The sequence below is a fragment of the Sipha flava genome, unplaced genomic scaffold, assembly GCF_003268045.1.
Source record: "Sipha flava isolate LNK unplaced genomic scaffold, YSA_version1 52185_pilon_pilon, whole genome shotgun sequence".
NCBI lineage: Eukaryota > Metazoa > Arthropoda > Insecta > Hemiptera > Aphididae > Sipha > Sipha flava.
In genome coordinates this window covers 11,990-31,356 of record NW_020273475.1, presented here as the reverse complement: position 1 = coordinate 31,356, position 19,367 = coordinate 11,990, and the positions used below count along the sequence as shown (strand labels likewise).

The 19,367-nt window shown below is 34.6% G+C and overlaps 1 protein-coding gene across 1 annotated transcript; it reads left to right on the top strand.

The window, feature by feature from the left end:
- The first annotated feature begins 3,146 nt into the window (after positions 1-3,146).
- Positions 3,147-18,931, top strand: LOC112690799 (leucine zipper putative tumor suppressor 2 homolog). The gene is made up of 7 exons (XM_025564891.1): positions 3,147-3,311; positions 14,992-15,112; positions 15,812-16,004; positions 16,084-16,405; positions 16,463-16,636; positions 17,388-17,597; positions 18,268-18,931. The coding sequence occupies exons 1-7, from the start codon at positions 3,171-3,173 to the stop codon at positions 18,664-18,666; spliced, it is 1,560 nt and encodes a 519-aa protein (XP_025420676.1). The 5' UTR covers positions 3,147-3,170; the 3' UTR covers positions 18,667-18,931.
- The last annotated feature ends 436 nt before the right edge of the window (positions 18,932-19,367 follow it).

The window sequence follows — 19,367 nt, the reverse complement described above, 5'->3', positions numbered from 1 at the left end:
TAGATAAGTGTAATTTGGTTTGTAGCCTACTTTGCGTCAAGCCAACAGCATATACGATTTGAAATATGGATGTAGGCGCATACCTATTTATAGTTATACTCTATTATACTTAGAAATTTGAACTGTAATTTTCAAACAGTAAATGTTTTCCTAACTAACAGTTTGAGTTAATCATTATATACTTTGGAAAATGTTCGCCTATTTACTTCTAATTACTATCGAGGAATAAGTGCCTAAATAATGGGAATGAGTTATAGTAAAATAAATAGCTCTCTTGTTTTATAACATCAAACCGTACAAACTTTTATATACTATAATTCCTTTGATCAATTATTTTTGTATGTATACGTGATTTATATTGGTACAATAAAACATTTCTTTTAGTTTCGATCAATTTTCCCATTCGTTTACATCATCACTACGTTATATTATACGTGGACGAAGATTGTGCGCATATCTATAGAAATAGATCTGACGAACGGAAATCTAAAAAAAGATCTTTCTGGTTAGCTATACATCACGATGTTGCTCTCCAGTATAACGTGTAGTATAATACCAGTCGGATCGGAAAAAAATGGTGGTCGCGTCACAAAGTATAACGGATTGACGTATAAATGCAAAAACGTTCTAGATTTACCATCAATTATAATATATATATGTATGACTGTATATTGTAATGAGACGAAATTGTACCGTATAATCGGGACATGCGCGATGGGAACTCAACGTCGTCGTCTCTGTAATTTCTCGGTAGGCATTCACGGGAAAACGACTGCGAATAATATGCCCGATGAAGGGTGGCGCGGAGACGACAAATCGTCTCTATAATGGTCGGGTCTATATATCGCGGGAAAAGGAAAACGGTAATTACGCATCGGAAATTCGCGCCGCGTGCACTTCGACACGTCCGTAAAGAAACGAGGGAGAAAAAAAAAAAAACGGCAACTGTAATTTGCTGAGGACTTTACGGTTATCGGCTAATGGTAACGTAATTTCCGCGTGTGCAATTATAACGCTAAGATGGAAATAAAAAAAAATGAAAAGAAAACGATTACTATATTGACGTAGTAGAAAATTCTCTTCGCCTACCCGTATTTATTGTATGCATACACTCGGACCGCTGCGAGCGTAATGCGTATAATATATGATGCATTATTATTAATCCTATACGGTTGTACCGCGCGTGTGGTATACTTTATACAATAGTCGTATGTGTCTTATTTTACGTTTATACTTGTATATACCATAGGTTGCTGGAACAGCAACGGTCCGCTTTCTTAGCGAAAAAACGCGCACAAAAACAATGGTCGCGCACGCGGCCGGCCTATACGTGCACTACGTATCATTATTATTATTGTTAAACATCGTACACAGAAATCGTCCGTACAAAATTCCGCTTTTACATTATGCCCGGGATCCGAAACGCATAACGAAAAATAAAAATAAAATTAATCTAACGGTCTCCGCGCGATATTTATACGTCCATCAACCCATGCGAGCATGCGTTGCGAACGCCGCGGCGCGGCTCGCACAATAGCTGAATCGAATTAATCATATCTCCTCTCTTGTCCTGGCCCCGGGGAAAACGCGCTCCAATCGATCCACATCTATATGCTCGTATATTTATTTTATCCGCGCATAGGTGTATACGTACGTGTATAACCACGCGGTGACCACTCTTTTCGCCGTTAACGCTACAGGTGCACACTGCGATTATAAACCGTTTACTACACACACACAGTATATATATATATATATATATAAGTACTATACGTGTATATAGGTGTATTCAAAGCGCGCGCGTGTGCGCTTATACCGCGAGGCCGCGAACGTTCCTTCGAGCGCCGCCGATTGACCGTTGGGTCGCCACGTTACGCGGACGTATGAATAGCGTGTTCGAATATATGTGAGGTTTAACGCGTGTACGATGGGTATCGAACGCACTGGAAACGGTGTCCGCAGGTCTCTTAAGACGGAACACATCGGTGCGTTTTTGGTTTATTTTTTTCTTCTGTGTACATGGCAGGACTGGGTCAGAAATTTCTACCGTGAAAAAAAAAAACGGCCAACTTAGATATACCAAAAAGGTATAAAAACATATATAATTGTATATTATTTTGAAAATTTGAACACTTAATATTATAAATTAAAAATGAAAAGACCGTTTATTTAATTTTAGACAGTTTTTAACAAAATGGCATTAGAAAATGCGTCTATGCCTGTCGACACAATGAGCATAAACCGATAAATCTAAAAATTAAAGAAATTTGCGGCGAGTAAAAACGACCCACTGGGAAGCTCCCGGTATCCCGCCTTGCTCAGTCCGGCCCTGTCTGTGTAATAACTTCGAAACGCCGTGGCGCAGCCTGGATTCAATTTCCGATTTTACGAGGTATTCAATACCAGACTTCTGGTGCGTATTTGTTACATCGAAAAGCGTTCGTAAAAAAACAAATTAATTAAAACATCGCTACGTAAAATAATCGATGTGAACTCTTCGTTTCGCTCTAAAAAAAAAAAAAATAACACCAACAAAACAAATGGGTGAATATACTCGTAATATACGCCGTGTCGATCTTTGTTCAAAGTTTTGACCTATTCTATACAGTTTATTGTGATTGCCTATCGTTTTTTTTTTCTTATCACGTGGCTCATAATTCACTGTGTGACTACATCAGATACGATTATTACAGTTGTCCTCGAAATGTACCTCTCCTTCCATCGGTTGCGCGTGTTGTGTGTTGTTGGTGCTGGGTTGTGTTTATAACAACAGCACATTTTTGGATGAAACTACCGCCATCGTAACAAGCGATTTCGGATATTTAAACGTGAATTCCATCGATGAAAATATTTCGATTTTCCTCGTGCACCTGTCAATTATTTTACGTTTAGTTATACATATAGCGCTGTCGGTTTTTTCCCCGCCTCGGCCGCAGCCAATGACGTGTTTTAAATATCTATAACTACACAACACTAATGTAATCATCATCATTATTATAATATTTTATAGATTGTAATAGTACGTTTGTTATAGGCTCGTAAGATTTTCTAAAAAAAATAAACACGTTTTATATATATATATGTATACATGCGTTTTCGTCGGACTAGTTATTCACTAAAAATGCTTTTTTTCCGTGACATTCCAGAACTGCTGGTTATGAGGATTGAACATGGATAGCGGTAACGAGACCCTTTTCTCGGAGGACTCATCGCCCGACTCGGCGCCACCGCCGTCGCCCAGCAGTGGTCGAGGGAGCCAACAGCCCACGCCTGCTCCTACCCCGCCGCACATCACTTCTTCCTTGTCCAAGGTAAACATACATATTATATATCTGTTTTCCAGTGCACGATGCCTATGTAATATATCTGTATACGGGTTTGTTTTGTTCAAACCCTTTTCACCCAATAAAATATTGCGTCGGGTTAAAACGACGTTGGGTTGTCATGTTGTCAAAAATAAAGAATGGACAAAAAGAATAATAAAAATACCGCAGTTACTAATATAATGTATTGGAATTCAATATGTAAACAATAAAACATGATCACAAATGATTTTTACCGAGATAGTAAAAATAAAAGAAACAGAATTTCGTACGAGAAAAGTTAAAAAAAATAACTATTTGACTGTCCAATTTCAATCGGCTAGAATGCGTGATAATTGTGTACAAACGATTTTTTGGGTAAATCGTTAGTAAACGAACATATTGCATTAATAATACACAGTATACACTTTCAGTTTACCCACTTGGTTATACTAAAAAAATATTTCTTTAATGTTGCTATAATTTTAGAATAACTTAAATATCTGCGTATTAAATTAAATTAAAGAGTCTGGGCTCGTTTTATTAATACGATTTCCATCAAACATATTTATCATTTTAAATCAATGAAGTATTTTGAAATTTACCTGAATTTGTGTAAATACTGTGTTCACAGTATTTATTTTATTAGCATAGTTAACAAATCGAAAAAACGCTAACATTTAATTTTTTTATTTCTATAGTTCCTTAATATTAAAAAATAAATATGCGTGTCTACTCGATTACTTATTTATTGATTTACTATCTCTTGTAGAGTTGTACTATCAGTAATGTTTAAAATATTATCTTAATTATGGTTTTTTATTAGTACCAAACCAAATACTTTTTTAAAATTACATTGCGTTTATAATTGCATAGCTTTAAGGTATTTGATAAAAGTAAAATTAAAAAAAATTATAAAAAATATTATACAATGAACTTGTTGACCGGTAATTATCGTTGTTAATTAGGTTTAGAATTATAAATTATGTTATATGCTAAACAGTTTAATGATACGTGTGTAGATAATGTCTGGAAATATCTTTAGATTTTCAAATTGTAATTTATTAACGGCATAACACACGAAATACTTATATGTCAACATGGTTTGATATTAATTGATTTCACCTTGTATCGCCTAAAATCGGCTACCCGTTTATAGTTAACATATTAATGTGCGGTAAGAACTTCAACGTTTAAATTTGATTGTAGCATAAAATATACCTATTCATTAGAATTTATCAGATCGAATCGTTAAAGAAAATTAGTAACATTACAATATAGTAAGAAATATTACAGTACTTAACATTATTATTTTAAACCGTATATACCATATTTCCATTCAAATGCAGATTATAAAAATTAGCTATGAGTGTTTGGATGAAAATAAAACCATTTTGAAATCAGTAACGTTCAATTTCAAAGACCCGGCGTTTTTTGCACGTATAGTGTGACAGGCGTATGTTTATTTTTGTAATAACTTCACTTTCTAATGCTTTTGTAATGGTACGTTCAAAGAGATGTTTATGTATAGTTTATGTACATACTTATAGGTACGACGGTGCGTATACACTATATTTTATAAAAAGAAAAACGTATATAAAACTGTGGTTGTATATAAAAAGAAAACGACTACTAAAACGTCTAAGACACTATTATACGTCACGTAGTTGTGCATAATACCAGTTAATAATTTAACGTTATATTAAATGAAATGACAAAGTTGTCAACATTTGATGTCAAAAGTGCACAAAGATTAATGTGAAATACGACAAAATGATAGCGATGACATTTGCTTATCTTTGTTATGTTAATATGCATAGCGGAAATAATATGATTAACACATAAATATGCAGTAAAAGTGAAACGCGATCGCATCCACTATGTAACCCATCAATTGATATAATTTTTACTATGCGTCGTAACTATACGTAACATGGTTTAAGGTTATCGTTCGGTACTAAAAACGATATAATAAAAAACTTAAAAATATGCTTACACATAAATAATAAATTACCATCGACGTGTACAGTATCAACCCTACGTTCCTCACGATATCTTTACATTTATTCACTTGTAATATCGTTTTTGTGTGGGTACATATTTATGTTCATGAGTTCCAAGTTGATGTACTTGTGCGATCCCGTATCATAAACTATATTTAATTTATTTTTTTTCATACGTAAATTTCTAAAGTAATACGAAACTCTTTTTCAACCCATAGACCCCGGATTATATATTTTTCTTGCGTTCAACAGCTACCGTATTGTTAACAGCGAATAAATTGTATAAATCGATTATAAACACAATTTCAATATATTTACCACATTATAATGTGGAGTATTTTTATTTGAACTTTGTGACGGTCCCCAGAACAATGCAAACATAATGCTGCGCATTGCGTTTTATTCAATGACGAATAAAATAAAATTGCAATTTCGTTTAGGACACGCATACCACGGTCACCGTTGATAACGTTTTACTTACATTATATTTGAATCACGTATACACAGAGTTAGTGTACATTATTGCGGTATTATAAATGTATTCGCGCAACCGTACGTGGATATTGTAATATATATTAATTGCAAAACGGCAACATACGTAATGCCCATAAGTAACACGTAAGGGCGTTCTTTGTCGTCTAGGTCCAAGCACAACGTGTACGGGAACGTACGGCATAACATAATAATAATAAATAACAAAACGATCATAATACACGGGGGTCCGCTGTTGAACGTGTGCACACACGTATCGCACTGTCGACATAATAGGCGCTCGTGGCCTTAATAAGAAAAGAAGAAAAAAAAAAGTCCTTTCTATTCGGTATACGTATCGCTCGCATTACACATCGACACACGTATTATCGGAGTTCGGTCGCCAATGCGACGACGATGTAGTAGTAGTGCCCCTCATCGTCGTTATTTTTCACTGGAATTTCTGCGCGGCAAGTGAACGCGTCAGCTGTACGCGACGTCCCGCCACGGGTGCTTATGGGGTACGCCGTGGACCGCGGGCACGGACTGGTTTGGCGCGTGTGGTTAACGCACGTGCGCGCATAAAGCTGGGTTCAAACTACACCGTGCCGTGTCGTGTCTTCTAAAATAATTATCTCTGATTGGCCGAACCATATTGTTACACCAAGGTGTACCGTATAATAAATCACAAGCTACCTCACTAACCATAAGATACCGTGAAGTTGATTTTATCCAACTTTTGAGCGTGTGGTTATCGATTTTAATAGTAATAATTTAATATTATATGATAACATTATTTATAGTAACAAAGGGCTCGGAAGGTGTTGCATTTGCATGATTTTATTGGGCTATTCAATTTATTGCTAAATAACCTTGAAATTATTTTCATGACACTATGAAAAACCTAATGGAAACATTTTGAAAAAAAATTTCAAATTTCAAGCTATTTTATTTTATATATTTATATCTAGACTACCTGCGTAGTCATACATGAACACTTATATAATAAGGGAGTTCCTGAGAACACATCTATGGATGGTTACACATATTCTATTTACAATTACTTAGCTAATCAAAACTACACATAATTATTTAGCTAATCAAAACCACAACCGTGGACAAGTTAGATTATTAAATTAACATGGTTATTGTACGGGAAATTAAAATAAGTAATAAGAGCGACAGTAACCACATCCTGGGTCTGTGCGTCATTGAATATGGGCCGGTCGAGAGATAATTCACAAATACAGAATTCACAGAAAATTATCTTATTTTATTATCAGTTTTCATATACACACACACACTTGGGATTTACACATACACTCGCATATATCAGATATAAAAGGGACCCGAAAACAAGGGCAAATCAGACGAGTTTTGGCTATGCTGCACTGAGCACCTTCACGTCAGTGTATGTCATGGTCCGGACTTAAGAAATATTTCAAACTATTTTTATAAGTTATAATTGTTAGGACTTAGAATAATTTCTAGTCTAAATTATTTGGACTTGGAATATTTACAAATTGTTGCATTTAGAATAATTTTATCGGTTTAATAAATTAAATTATTATAAAGAGTCTTAATTATTCTTCACTATATCTACATCCAACCGTTGATTAAGACATTAGTACTGAAATCACGGATCAAACGGTTGGCACGTAACAAAATAATATACTAATACATTTGTACCGTTATGTACGAGTATATTTAATAAAATATCTTTATTTATGAACATTTTTGCGTTAAAAAAAAAAATTAAGTGCATATTTTTGAAGCATATCTGTACATTTTTAAGCGCATATGTGCATGCATATTTAGTACTTTTTAAGTGCATTAAGTTCCGAGCCCTAATGATAATACAATACATACCCTCTACAATATAATTTGATATTCATCAGTTATTATTTATCGAAACTTATGAAAATATTTCATGTCTAATAAAAAAAACTGAGAAAATATGTAACCAAAATTTGATAGCATCACCATAAGATAATATATTGGTATCACACATTTTCAAAGCACGCGGTCTGGCAAAATACACGTCACGGTGAAATGTGAACCCGGCTTAACGATACTGTTGTTGTACGTTTTACGCAGAAACGTACGCTGTGCGCGTTCAACAACGTAACTACTCGGTGGGTTACGCGGGTGGCGGATAATACCCAGCGGCGCGTAACAATTGGCGTTACAGCCGGTGTTGGTGAGTTGCGGCCCAAACCCTAAGTAACGTACGAGTTGCGGCCCGGGTTTATGATAGGTACGTACGAGTTGCGGCCCGAGTTTATGAGAGGTACGTACGAGTTGCGGCCTATACAATAATCTATGTACTACATATATAATATATACTATACATAGTACATGTATATAAACATCACGATATAAATTTATTAATACTACGTATTTTCTAGTATTGTCGTATATTATTATTATTTGTCATTTCAAGAATATAAATTAAAAAAAATATTCGTAAATTAATAATACCGTATAGTAATTTCATTTTTTAGCTATTGTTTTGGTTAAAATAATAATAAAAAGAAAATGTGTGAAAAATAAGCTTGTAAATATAATAATATTTTGCGTTTCTAGAATATAATATATAATAATTATAAATTATTATATATACATATTATATTATTACAACAGATAATACAATAAAACGATCTACATTATATAAAGATATAACTTGCCATACGTATCGAACAATTCGTTTATCGTTATTCGTTTATCACTAAATGTATAGCTAACACCGCATCGTACATATAGTTACTAGCCAATAGGTACATAAGTAATGTTAATTATTCGGGCCGCAACTCGCCTATAGCTAAAATATTGTTGGGCCGGAATTCACCGATCTCCAACACTGGAAACGACACGCCGGGCCGCAACTCACCCACACCCGTTACAGCGGAACCCGGTTAATTACGTTGGTCGCCGGATCGACGCGTGTTCACCTTTTCGCGGCAGCGTTTGCTTCCCGCCCGATGTCCCAAATGAAAGCATTTTTTTATTGCTTTTATTCGAACCGATTCTGCCCGCCGTAACGCAACGGCGTTGATGCGACCCCGCCATAGGTCTGCGCATCACCGATTGAACGGGATCACGACGACAAACGTGTCGCCGCACGCGCGTCACTCAGCGATTGCACGAGATTCGTTCAGAACCGTTCGTTCGTTCACCGCCGTATGACGTGCGGTACAATATCGTGCAGTCGCGGACGACGATAACGTTATTTTACGTTTAATACAAAATGACGTAACAATGCCTTCGATATTGTACCCTCGATAGTGCGACGGTGTATAAACATGTTACGATGGCCCAATGCCGAACCCATGGCGAGCGCGTTCCTCTCGTTGGCCAGAAGAAAGAAAATCGAAAATCACAACAACAATCGGAAGCTCAAAAATTGTCTGATTCTCGACCGACTGCAATAATACTGCATGACATTGTTCGTTCGCAATTCGAGAATCTTATAACGACAAACATACAGACTTGGGTAAAATACTTTTTAAAAGTATTTAGATTGAATACTGGAATACTTACAAAAAATAGTATTCTGAATATGTAATCAAATACTTTACACAAATTGTATCCGAATACATTATTTAGAATACTTCAAAAGTATTACGAATACTTTTAAAATACTTCTAGTTTTCATACTATAAAAACAATAGATGTCCACTCAACAGAAATATTTGAAATTGCAGACTAAATGTATGTTATTTTATTGTACTTTTATATTACATAACTGTTATAGTTTATGGTTTACAATAATTATAAATATGATATTAGCTTATACAAGATTCGACGGAGAAATAATAAAATCATTTAAAAAATAGATGATTTGACGGTATTCGAAATACAGTATTCAAAATACTCGTTATAACTATTCAAAATACTTTATTAAATACTTTCAAAATAAGTATTTAAAAAGTATTCTGAATACAGTATTCCGGATATTGTATTCGGAATACTACCCAAGTCTGCAAACATATATATACACCATTAATAGTCGCAGTAACTTTTTAAGCGCGTTCTTTATAGTCCTGTCAAAGTTCTATTATTCGTTTGAAATAATATCAATATGATAATTATTTCATCATGCCGATACAAAGTCGAAACATTTAATACCGTTATTTTTCGGCCCGGCGTGAACTTCAGAATATCACTATGAACCACAATCGCATTCGACGCGGTAGTCGAAATAATTGTTTTTCGTGCGCTATAATTGGAGTGTTTATTATTTTGTTGCTCCGTTGTGTAACCTGTAGGTTGTATAATTTTATGCGCCATACGTTATTAAACGCCTACACGTTAAGTTAGGCAACTTAAAATTATTTGTAATTGACGGTTTACTTCGAATTTTTCAACACGTTGTGTAGAAAAAATACTGTGCGGCTTTAAGAATTTGAAAATCCGGCGCTTATAGTACACATATCGTTTTACCTACTTTTTACATACATATCCTGCAGCAGCTAGGATCGATTAGGGTTTACTCCCGAGTACTGACCGTGTAAATGTACATAAAGCAATGAGTGTACACACGCACTATCTCCTCACTCGAGCGTGGAGACGACTTTTTTGTTGTTTTTTTATTCTTTTTTTTTTTGCTTTCTTTGTAATTCCCGTCGGGTAAGAAGGAGAAATAATGGTACGACTACACACGAAAACGTAATCGACACGAACACAGTGTATAAAATATATATGTGTACACGTGTATATGTGTGTGAGCGCGCGAGCCGCGCGCGTGAACGGCGACTACGATTTTTAAAAATAAATTAAATTTTCGACGGTTGTGCATTCGTCCGAAGTGGGCTGCATGAAAACCAGTTGCCATAACGGTTACACATTTGGAAAACCGAAAAATTACGAAAAATAATAATTTGCAAACAACGCACGGCGATATCGTCGTCGCAGTAATAACGTGTACGTGCGGGCTCGTGTGTGGCGTGGTGTACATGTTACATCTATACATATACACAAGGAGATCCAAGAGCGGAGACGAAAAATTATTTACAATCCTCGGCGGCAGCGGCGGCATTATCTCTCCTCTCGGGGACGGAGACCGTGGGAATGCGTTAACCGAACGCCCACAGTTGTGCTACGGTATACCGACACCGACTGGTTTTTTTTTCCATCTCTTCTTTATGTCTATTGGTCTCTCTTCCCCGTCGCGACAGATTTCGTCGTTATCATACAAACGTGTTTACAATCGATGAAGTATGGGTCCAGTTTTCGCGGTTCAGCGTGTGACATCCCTGTCGTTCCCTCTGTACGTTTCCCGACGATCTGTATCACTCGGAAACACGCCGAAAACGAGACCTTATTCGATTGTATTTAGTGAATTTATTTGCTGTTAAAAGTTTTTGTTTTTGAAAATTCAGAACGCAGATTAATAATATCGTTTTAATTGAGAATCCTGTTAGAAATTCTGAACATGTTTCGATTTAAAATCAGATCATCGATCATAATCTGAATATCTATGGACTGTAATTTAGTTTTAGATTATAGATCGTTATAAACTAGGTACAACGATGCCGACAGTAATATTTGAAGTTTTATGTTTACAACTCATGTACATTTTGATGCGATTTATTTTTTTTCCAAAGCTGTGTTGTAGGTATAGTTAAGAAAAAATATTTTTCATTCGACACATTCAGTACTTGCTACCCGTATGAATTACATATCTAATAATAATAATACATTTTTAATTTATACTGATATTCGTATAACTCCATGATTGTAGGTTCCATCAGTTCTAAATACAATAGTACAGCGTTTCTTAAACTGTGCTCCGCGGAACCCTGGGGTTCGATAGAGATCACTTCAGGGTTCCGCAAAGCTTTAGTAATTTTTTAAAAATGTTTAAGAAAATTACTTTAAAATGTCCAACTAAAGATTAGTAATGCTGAAAAACTGTTTGCATTATAGAAAAAAAAATGTTGTATATTAATAACAATGCATAAGCCATATGGAATAGTCTAAATTTATATTTAGTTTAATTAAAGTAATTATTATTAAAGAATTATAATATATATGTACACAATTATTATTATTTTAATTTTTATTTTAACATATTTTTTGAATTAAATACCTTTTACACAATATCATTGTATGATTATAATTTATTTACAAATAATCTTAAAAAAAGCTAAAGAGCCAAAAAAAAGTAGGGGCTCCATGATGAATGTAGACATCAAAAAGGGTTCCACGGATAAAAAAGTTTAAAAAACGCTGCACTAGTTTTCATCTTAGAATTTTAATTCAAATTAAAAAAAGGCGAAACTCCTTGATCGGGTGAAATTCCACGGTCAGGTGAGGTAAAGGGATGGATGAATGGTATTACAGTATTGATTTTTGGAGCTTCAAAAAAACAATTTTGAATAAAAGAGACCTGGGGGATCAGTTTATATTTCTAAAGATAATTGATATAGTAGGAAAACCAAAGCTCTTAATAATGTTGGTTGGACGTTTAATGTGATAATATGTAACCTACATGGACATAAAAAAAAACACATAAATTCTCGTTACGCACAGAATCTAAAACATTTTTAATTAAAAATAATAAAATAATTAAGCTGTATTATCCAACTGCAACGTCAAATGTATTTTTTATTGAGTTTGTACCTACTTCAACATGTATCATACATAGAATTTATGAAGAAATCAGTTTGGTAGGGTTATAAACGTATTTATAACATTTCAATGATGGCCACGTTATCAACAAAATAGACACACTGAATAAGTAGGTAGTTATTATTATTATTTACTTCTAAAAAACCTTGAATAATTTTCTATTACATTGTATAAAATACATTTTATAGTAAACCAATAAAATATTTGAAGAAAAAACCCGTGTCACTAAACTAATTTCGTATGGTATGCGTGGATTGTTATACATAAGATACGGCGAAAATGTATACTATTAACTATTAACTATTATGGGCTCGTCCGAAACGTGTGCGATTATAGTTCACAAAAAAGAAAGTGAAAAAATCGTACTTATCCTTTTACTAATAATATATTTATACGCGTGTGCTTCCAAGAATGAAAACAATCTAAATAAGAACATATCTTGGCTCTCGGGTGCCTACATAAAAGAAAACAAAGGTTTATTATGTAACATTAATAATGTTATTATATTTTTTTTTCGACTACTAATTGCAAATGTACAATGAAAAAAAAACTATACACCTGTGAATGTAATGAAATAATACACTAATTATGTCATGTATACGCGGTTTGTAATATAATATTAATTGGGTGCCCATTACAATAGGTAAATGTCATTAAATCATTGTTCTTAGACTCATTCTTAGACTTCGTCACAATGAATTGTTGATGGTGGTCGTCATGAGATAATACATTTGCCGACGAGAGCAAAGCGTCTTATGCAACATGCTTAATAACAAACGTTCCAATAGCGTATATTTTATAGCAATATCACGAGGTAAATTGTTGTTATAGTACTCTGCAATGTGCGATAATCGTCTAAGACTTAAAATGAGCAGATATTGAGGATTTACGGTTTAGGAGGTACATTGAGTTTCTTAAAAATCGGTTTGGTAATAATCTTGTTAGTACGCGTGTACAAAGTATTGAATATACTTGGTATGCTAATATTGTTAACGCGGAGGGGACGTGTATGATCGCTGTTCCAAAAAGACGTCAAAGCATGGACGAATATCCGGAGGAAGTTGCATCAGGAAAATTGTTATGCCTCAACTCTCGTTTTCCATTCTCGCTTAGAATAATCGTCGTCTAAGTAACTACTATAACCACGACAACCGTTTTATCATCGTTCCTCGGCATTGAAGTAAAGCGTAAATGTTAACGTGCGTATTTACTATTCTATGTTGTACCTTATAATATTCTAAATCATCGATGAGTTAATCACTCCGGAGACGGTATGACGCGCAATGTAAGTAATACACTATTAACAATAAGCGCGTGTTTTGCGATGGTGCGATCTTTATTTTTGTTTGCATTTTTTAATCTTCGATTTTATTTGATCTACCCTCGGACGAACGGGCCACCGGGCTATTACTTTCCGGACGACTCTGACCTGTATTCGAATACATGAGACCGGCATCATATCAATCGTTTTAAAGACATTTTAAATGCGTGGCCTCCGGCTTTGTTATGTGAATGTGAGCGTTTCTTTAAAAATTATTTTTCCTATTTTAATAAAACGTCTACCGATCGAAATTACAACCGTGCCACGAGCCTCAGGGTGCCCATTGCGCACGGCGCATATTATTTATACATCGTATTTTTATATGTATGTGCGTTTCATGTATACATACATATATATGGTATATATATACAAAACATTTGTATTCAAGTTCAATTATTAATAATAAAAAAATAATAATAAATAAAAAAAAACTTAAAAAAACAGGAACTCGATTTGGAGGCGGTGTTCCGCACGTGCCTGTAGTTAAAAAAAACACATGCGCAGAATTAATTTATACATACAACGATGTATACTACAAAATCGGATCAAAAACAGGAACGTTATGCGAAACCGGAAGAACAACATTTAAAAATGTAAATATCATATCAGAAGCCTATGTGCCAATCTTTAATGATGAAAAAGTATTGATCGTTATTGCACGTTTAAGTACCTGTACATACATAATTTAGTATACATTTAATAAACACGATCGATAAACATTTGTCAATACAAATAGAAATCGGTTATTTTTTGATCTCTTGTTTACATGTACATGTTAGATAATACCGAATGTTTTATAAATGCTATACGAAATTCGGTTTCCAACTACACGTATGTTTTAAAGGCTACTTGACAGTTTATCCATACACAAGCAGTGGTGGATTTATGGGGAGCTAGGGTATTAGGGGGTTGAAGCACCCACCATTGCACGTATTGAACTTTATTTATATTATTATAAATTACTTAGAATTCAGACATCATTATGTATACTGTAATAATAAATTAAATATTAAATAAACAATTTTCCGCAAACTTAAATACTTGCATATAACACAATTGATTTTCTGAAACATTAAAACTCCAAATTAATAGTTTTATAGTCATACCCGAAGTCATACATTAAGGATTATTGTTAGCAAAATAACACCCACCATGAAAAAATATTAGATCCACGGCAGCTAATTAGTAAATTATTTAAATTCTGTAATAATAATAAAAAAAGTTGTGATCCTCTGTATTCATCACTGATGTTTTATTGCAGGGAAGTAGTGTTATACGTCCAGTGGCCTTCAAACCAGGTTCAATGAGATTCACCGACAACGGAGAAAGATATGGCTCCACGCCTATTCTGGCTAGATCCTCGCACAGACCTCTATATGGCAGTAAGTAATTTCCAACATGTAACGTTTATTACACCCGAAAAACAAACACGGTGTAAGTGTTACAGTAATGTTTCCTATTATCTTGATTCTGGACCACTGATGCAGTAAAACGATAATATTATGTGTAGTGTTTCCCCGTAAAGAAATCCGATATTTTAAATTATTCATTAGTTGCGGCCTGTACGTATGTATACGAGTATAGTTTTTTTTATTCCTATTCCTCGCGGTGTTTTCTACCGGAGTCGCACATGTTCTTTTTACAGCTGACTCGCCTAGTTTAACACCAGCTTAAATTTGATAAAACGATGAATTATATGCCAAACGCCTGAAATCAAATCGAGCATATTTAACAACCGGTCCAATCGGCTATAGGCGACTCGTATGCCTCATAAAATATAATGGAATTATATCGATACTTAATTTTAAATTTATTTTATTTTTTAAGACATTTAATGTTGTCTAATAATCAATCTAACTGGAGTATAATTTTTAATTGAACCATTTTAATTTACCGCCATATCATAAAATGAGTCTAATCATAATAGAGATAAATGGGTGTAATTGCATTAAAACTCTTATACAACTATAATCACCATATAAGTTTCCGTTTTCGCTAGATCTTTGTAATTACATTAATTATCCATTGTAAATCGTTGGTAACTATTAATCACTAAATCTTTAAACGAACAATTAACATAGGTACCAACGAACTGCATCAGTTAAAAAAACCAAATATGATAGCTTCCGGGACGTTGGACCGAAAACTACGATCAGCATCACCAATGGTGATGTCATCATTGCCCGCTCAGACCAGCTGCAAATTTCGGTTGGGCCAGCAAGACGATTTTAAATCATCCTCTTCGTACAGTTCCTATAGAGATTACCGACCCAGGTATTGAATAATATATGCGCTGTTAATGTGTATTAATGTATAATAATCATATGCAACTGACGTGTATAATTATGTTCAGTTCCAAGTCCTTCGCGAGGCTCAATAAACGATGTTCCGCGTCTGAAGGGTCAGCTAGCCTGTTAGACTTGACACCTTCCCCGTCCGAATCGACAATGCTGTCCGAAATGGAAACAGTATTGAAAGACAGGGACCGTGAACTGAGACACCTCCGACAAACAATGGAACACAACGAACAAGTGATATTTAGAGTGTACCAAGAAAAAGAAAATGCGTGGGAAAGAGAACTACGAAGGATCAAAGCAATGGGCGATAGTCGGCTTAAGACGGCTGCGCAAAAATCACTGAAGCTGGAACAGATGCTCATGATGCAGACGTACAAGGTGAATATACAGAAACATTGATCATTGTTTCATTATAAAAATGATTTTTTGCGTTAGTTGCAGGACGATAAAAAAAGACTGCAAGAAGAAAATGATCGTTTGGCGACAGAAACGACAGGCCTAAAGAAAGAAATTGATGATTTAAAGGTAAGACTCGAGGAAACCGAATGGGGTCTCTGCCAGAAATCCGGAGAACTGTCACACGTCAAGTCACAACTGAAAGATACTCAAGTAAGTAGTGAAGTCGCGCGTGGACAAAAACAAAGCGTACCTTCATGTATTTATATTGTTTATATATATGTATTATATCCCGAATATATTTGAATATATCCTGATGAAAAAAAAAAGATATCCAAAAAAATAATTTTTAACTTCACTTCCTAATATATGTATAATATATAATATATTATTGAATACCAGAATGTGTATATTTTAATTATTAGCATTATTTATTTGTTAAATGTTAGTATATAACTTGAATAACTTAAATAATTTTATTATTATAAATAATAATACATCATTATGTACCTATGTATAATATTCAACTTCACGTTAATTTCTTATTCATGTTGAATAACACAATATAAAATAGAGTAAAAACTAGTTTTCAATTTTTTATTTGAATATGTTATTTAATGAAAAAAACATAAGTAACAATTTTTATAGTGAATTTAATTTAAAAAATATCTTATTCTATAAGTTTTTTAGCTATCATATATATTTTAGATTATAATTTCAAATTACGCAAAAATCGGGAAAAGCACAATTTTTTTTAACTTTAACCCCTTCGAGGTACGCCTTAGAGTTGACCATTTTTTCTGAAATTAAACATAAGTTATTTTTTTTATAGTTTTGAACAAATTCTGAAGATAGCCCGATTACTTTAAATAAAAAAATAAGGACCATTCTAATGTGTAACGTGTTGTTATTTGTCATAGGCGTTTTCGACGCGTTGTTTTTATTTGTTGTGTTTAATTTTCAGAGCGAACTTACCGTGAAATGCCACGAAGTGATCGCGTTAAAATCTGAAGTCCGAGACCTGTTACAGAAGCTCGAATCGAAAGAACGGCGTATTCAAGAACTCGAGGGTAAACGTCCAGAACGATGCGTTGACGGCGTGGCCGATGACAACACTTGCGACAAATTAGCAGAGGACAAATTTTATTCGATTGTCGGACGACTCAACGAACAGGTACGTCGAGTTATTAATATTAGATATTTTGTGTATACATGTACACGCATAGACGTTGCAGTACATCGGTATTTTATAATCTTCTACTTGTTCCGACTTTTATATTACTTTCAAAAGTTTTCGTCACTATCACCAGTTCATCCCACTTGCAGTCCTCATCCCTTACTAACGATAATCACTAACGATAGTGACCCCGTGACCTTTTTCCTTCCGGCACTCGATCTAGTATTAATCTGATTTCTGTACCTGCACTGCACTGTGTTAAATCATCTATCCATCGGATGCTTTGACTTTTTACGAACCCATTTATCGGTGCCAATTTAAATTCCTCCGGTAGTTTTCAGTAGAAAACTTACTTCTTACGGCCTATCGTAGCGTCCAAACCCCCTTCACATAGTACTGTTCTCTAAATTATATTTTCAACCGTACTCGGAATTTTTTTTATTTATTTATTTATTTTTGTGCGTATGACACGTGTGTCGTGGTACACACGATCATAAGTGAGCGTCCGTACCACAATTGATGTATGCAATGTTACTTCTATTCGCTTCAAAAAGCATTGAGCATTGAGTGAGAAAAAAAAGGATTTAAACAATGCAACAAAGAACACTGTTCGACGTAACAGTGATAAATAATTATGGCTTTATTATTAATACAGCGCGTTTCGCAGGTGGAGAACGAGTTGAACAAGTCGAACAAGTTTTCCGAGTGTAGCATCGAAGATCTGTCACTGTTCCCGAAGAAAGAAACCGAGGCGGACTCGAGACTGGAACAGCTCAGAGAACTCGAACGACACACTGCCAAGCTGATTCGGCTGTTGAACGAGGAACGGAAGAACTGGGACCAGGAGAGGCTGAAATGGTTCCAGGAAAAGGAGAAAGTGTTGTGTTACCAAAGGCAGTTGCAGATGAACTACGTGCAGATGTTCAGGAGGACGCAGGCGTTCGAGGCGCAGATCGAGAACCTAACCGTCCAGATGAACGTGTGCTCGGACCATTGTACCAACGGCAAAAACGCCACCAGGAAGACGGCCGCCACCGTGAAGGCCGTGAATGCCATCAAACTATAAGACAAAAGCCGCACGCGTCGCCCGTTGAATGTGTTTGGAGTTTTTACCATTTTTTTTAATTATTTCTTATTATATTATATTATTATATTTTATTTTCGGTATGCCTTTCATCTACAACTTTTGTAACGTTTAACATTACAAATACTTATTATTCAATCATGCATCGATCGGTTTGTGTTGAAGTGAGTGCAAATTTTAATATAGGATTTTTTTTTTTTTTTGTGAATTCACATATACCTAAATAATTAAATATATTTTATTGTTATTCGTTTATTATTTATCACGTATAGATGGATGACTACTTTTATTATTATTATGACTACGTATGGTGGCGTCGGAAGTATATACAAATAGGTACCACTATTGTCACCCGTGATCGATTTATATCATAGGGTTCTGGACGGAAATTAAGTGTTCGATTAAACCGCGTAAGAAAATATATTAATCGATCGCTCTGCCCAAATTGCGCGAACGGATAAAACACGAGTAGGTACCTAACTAATATTGGCCCATTGTCTTCTCAGCTTAAAATTACATTGAGTCGTAATTTGTACTTTTTATAGTAGAAAATAATATTTTTATTTATTTATTTATTTTTTATTTGAACTTAAGTGTGTTTGAGCCGATCACCGGCCTATCATGTTTGCTACCATGGACATGATAAGTGGGGGAGGAGGATAAATAGTCAAGTTTGTGTGAAT

What these genes read in the sequence shown, in the direction of transcription:
- LOC112690799 (XM_025564891.1), top strand. Translation starts at nt 3,171, where the DNA reads ATGGATAGCGGTAACGAGACCCTTTTCTCGGAGGACTCATCGCCCGAC. An exon ending in TATAGAGATTACCGACCCAG is followed by an intron (nt 16,005 to 16,083) that starts GTATTGAATAAT and finishes AATTATGTTCAG; the next exon opens with TTCCAAGTCCTTCGCGAGGC. An exon ending in TCATGATGCAGACGTACAAG is followed by an intron (nt 16,406 to 16,462) that starts GTGAATATACAG and finishes TTTTTGCGTTAG; the next exon opens with TTGCAGGACGATAAAAAAAG.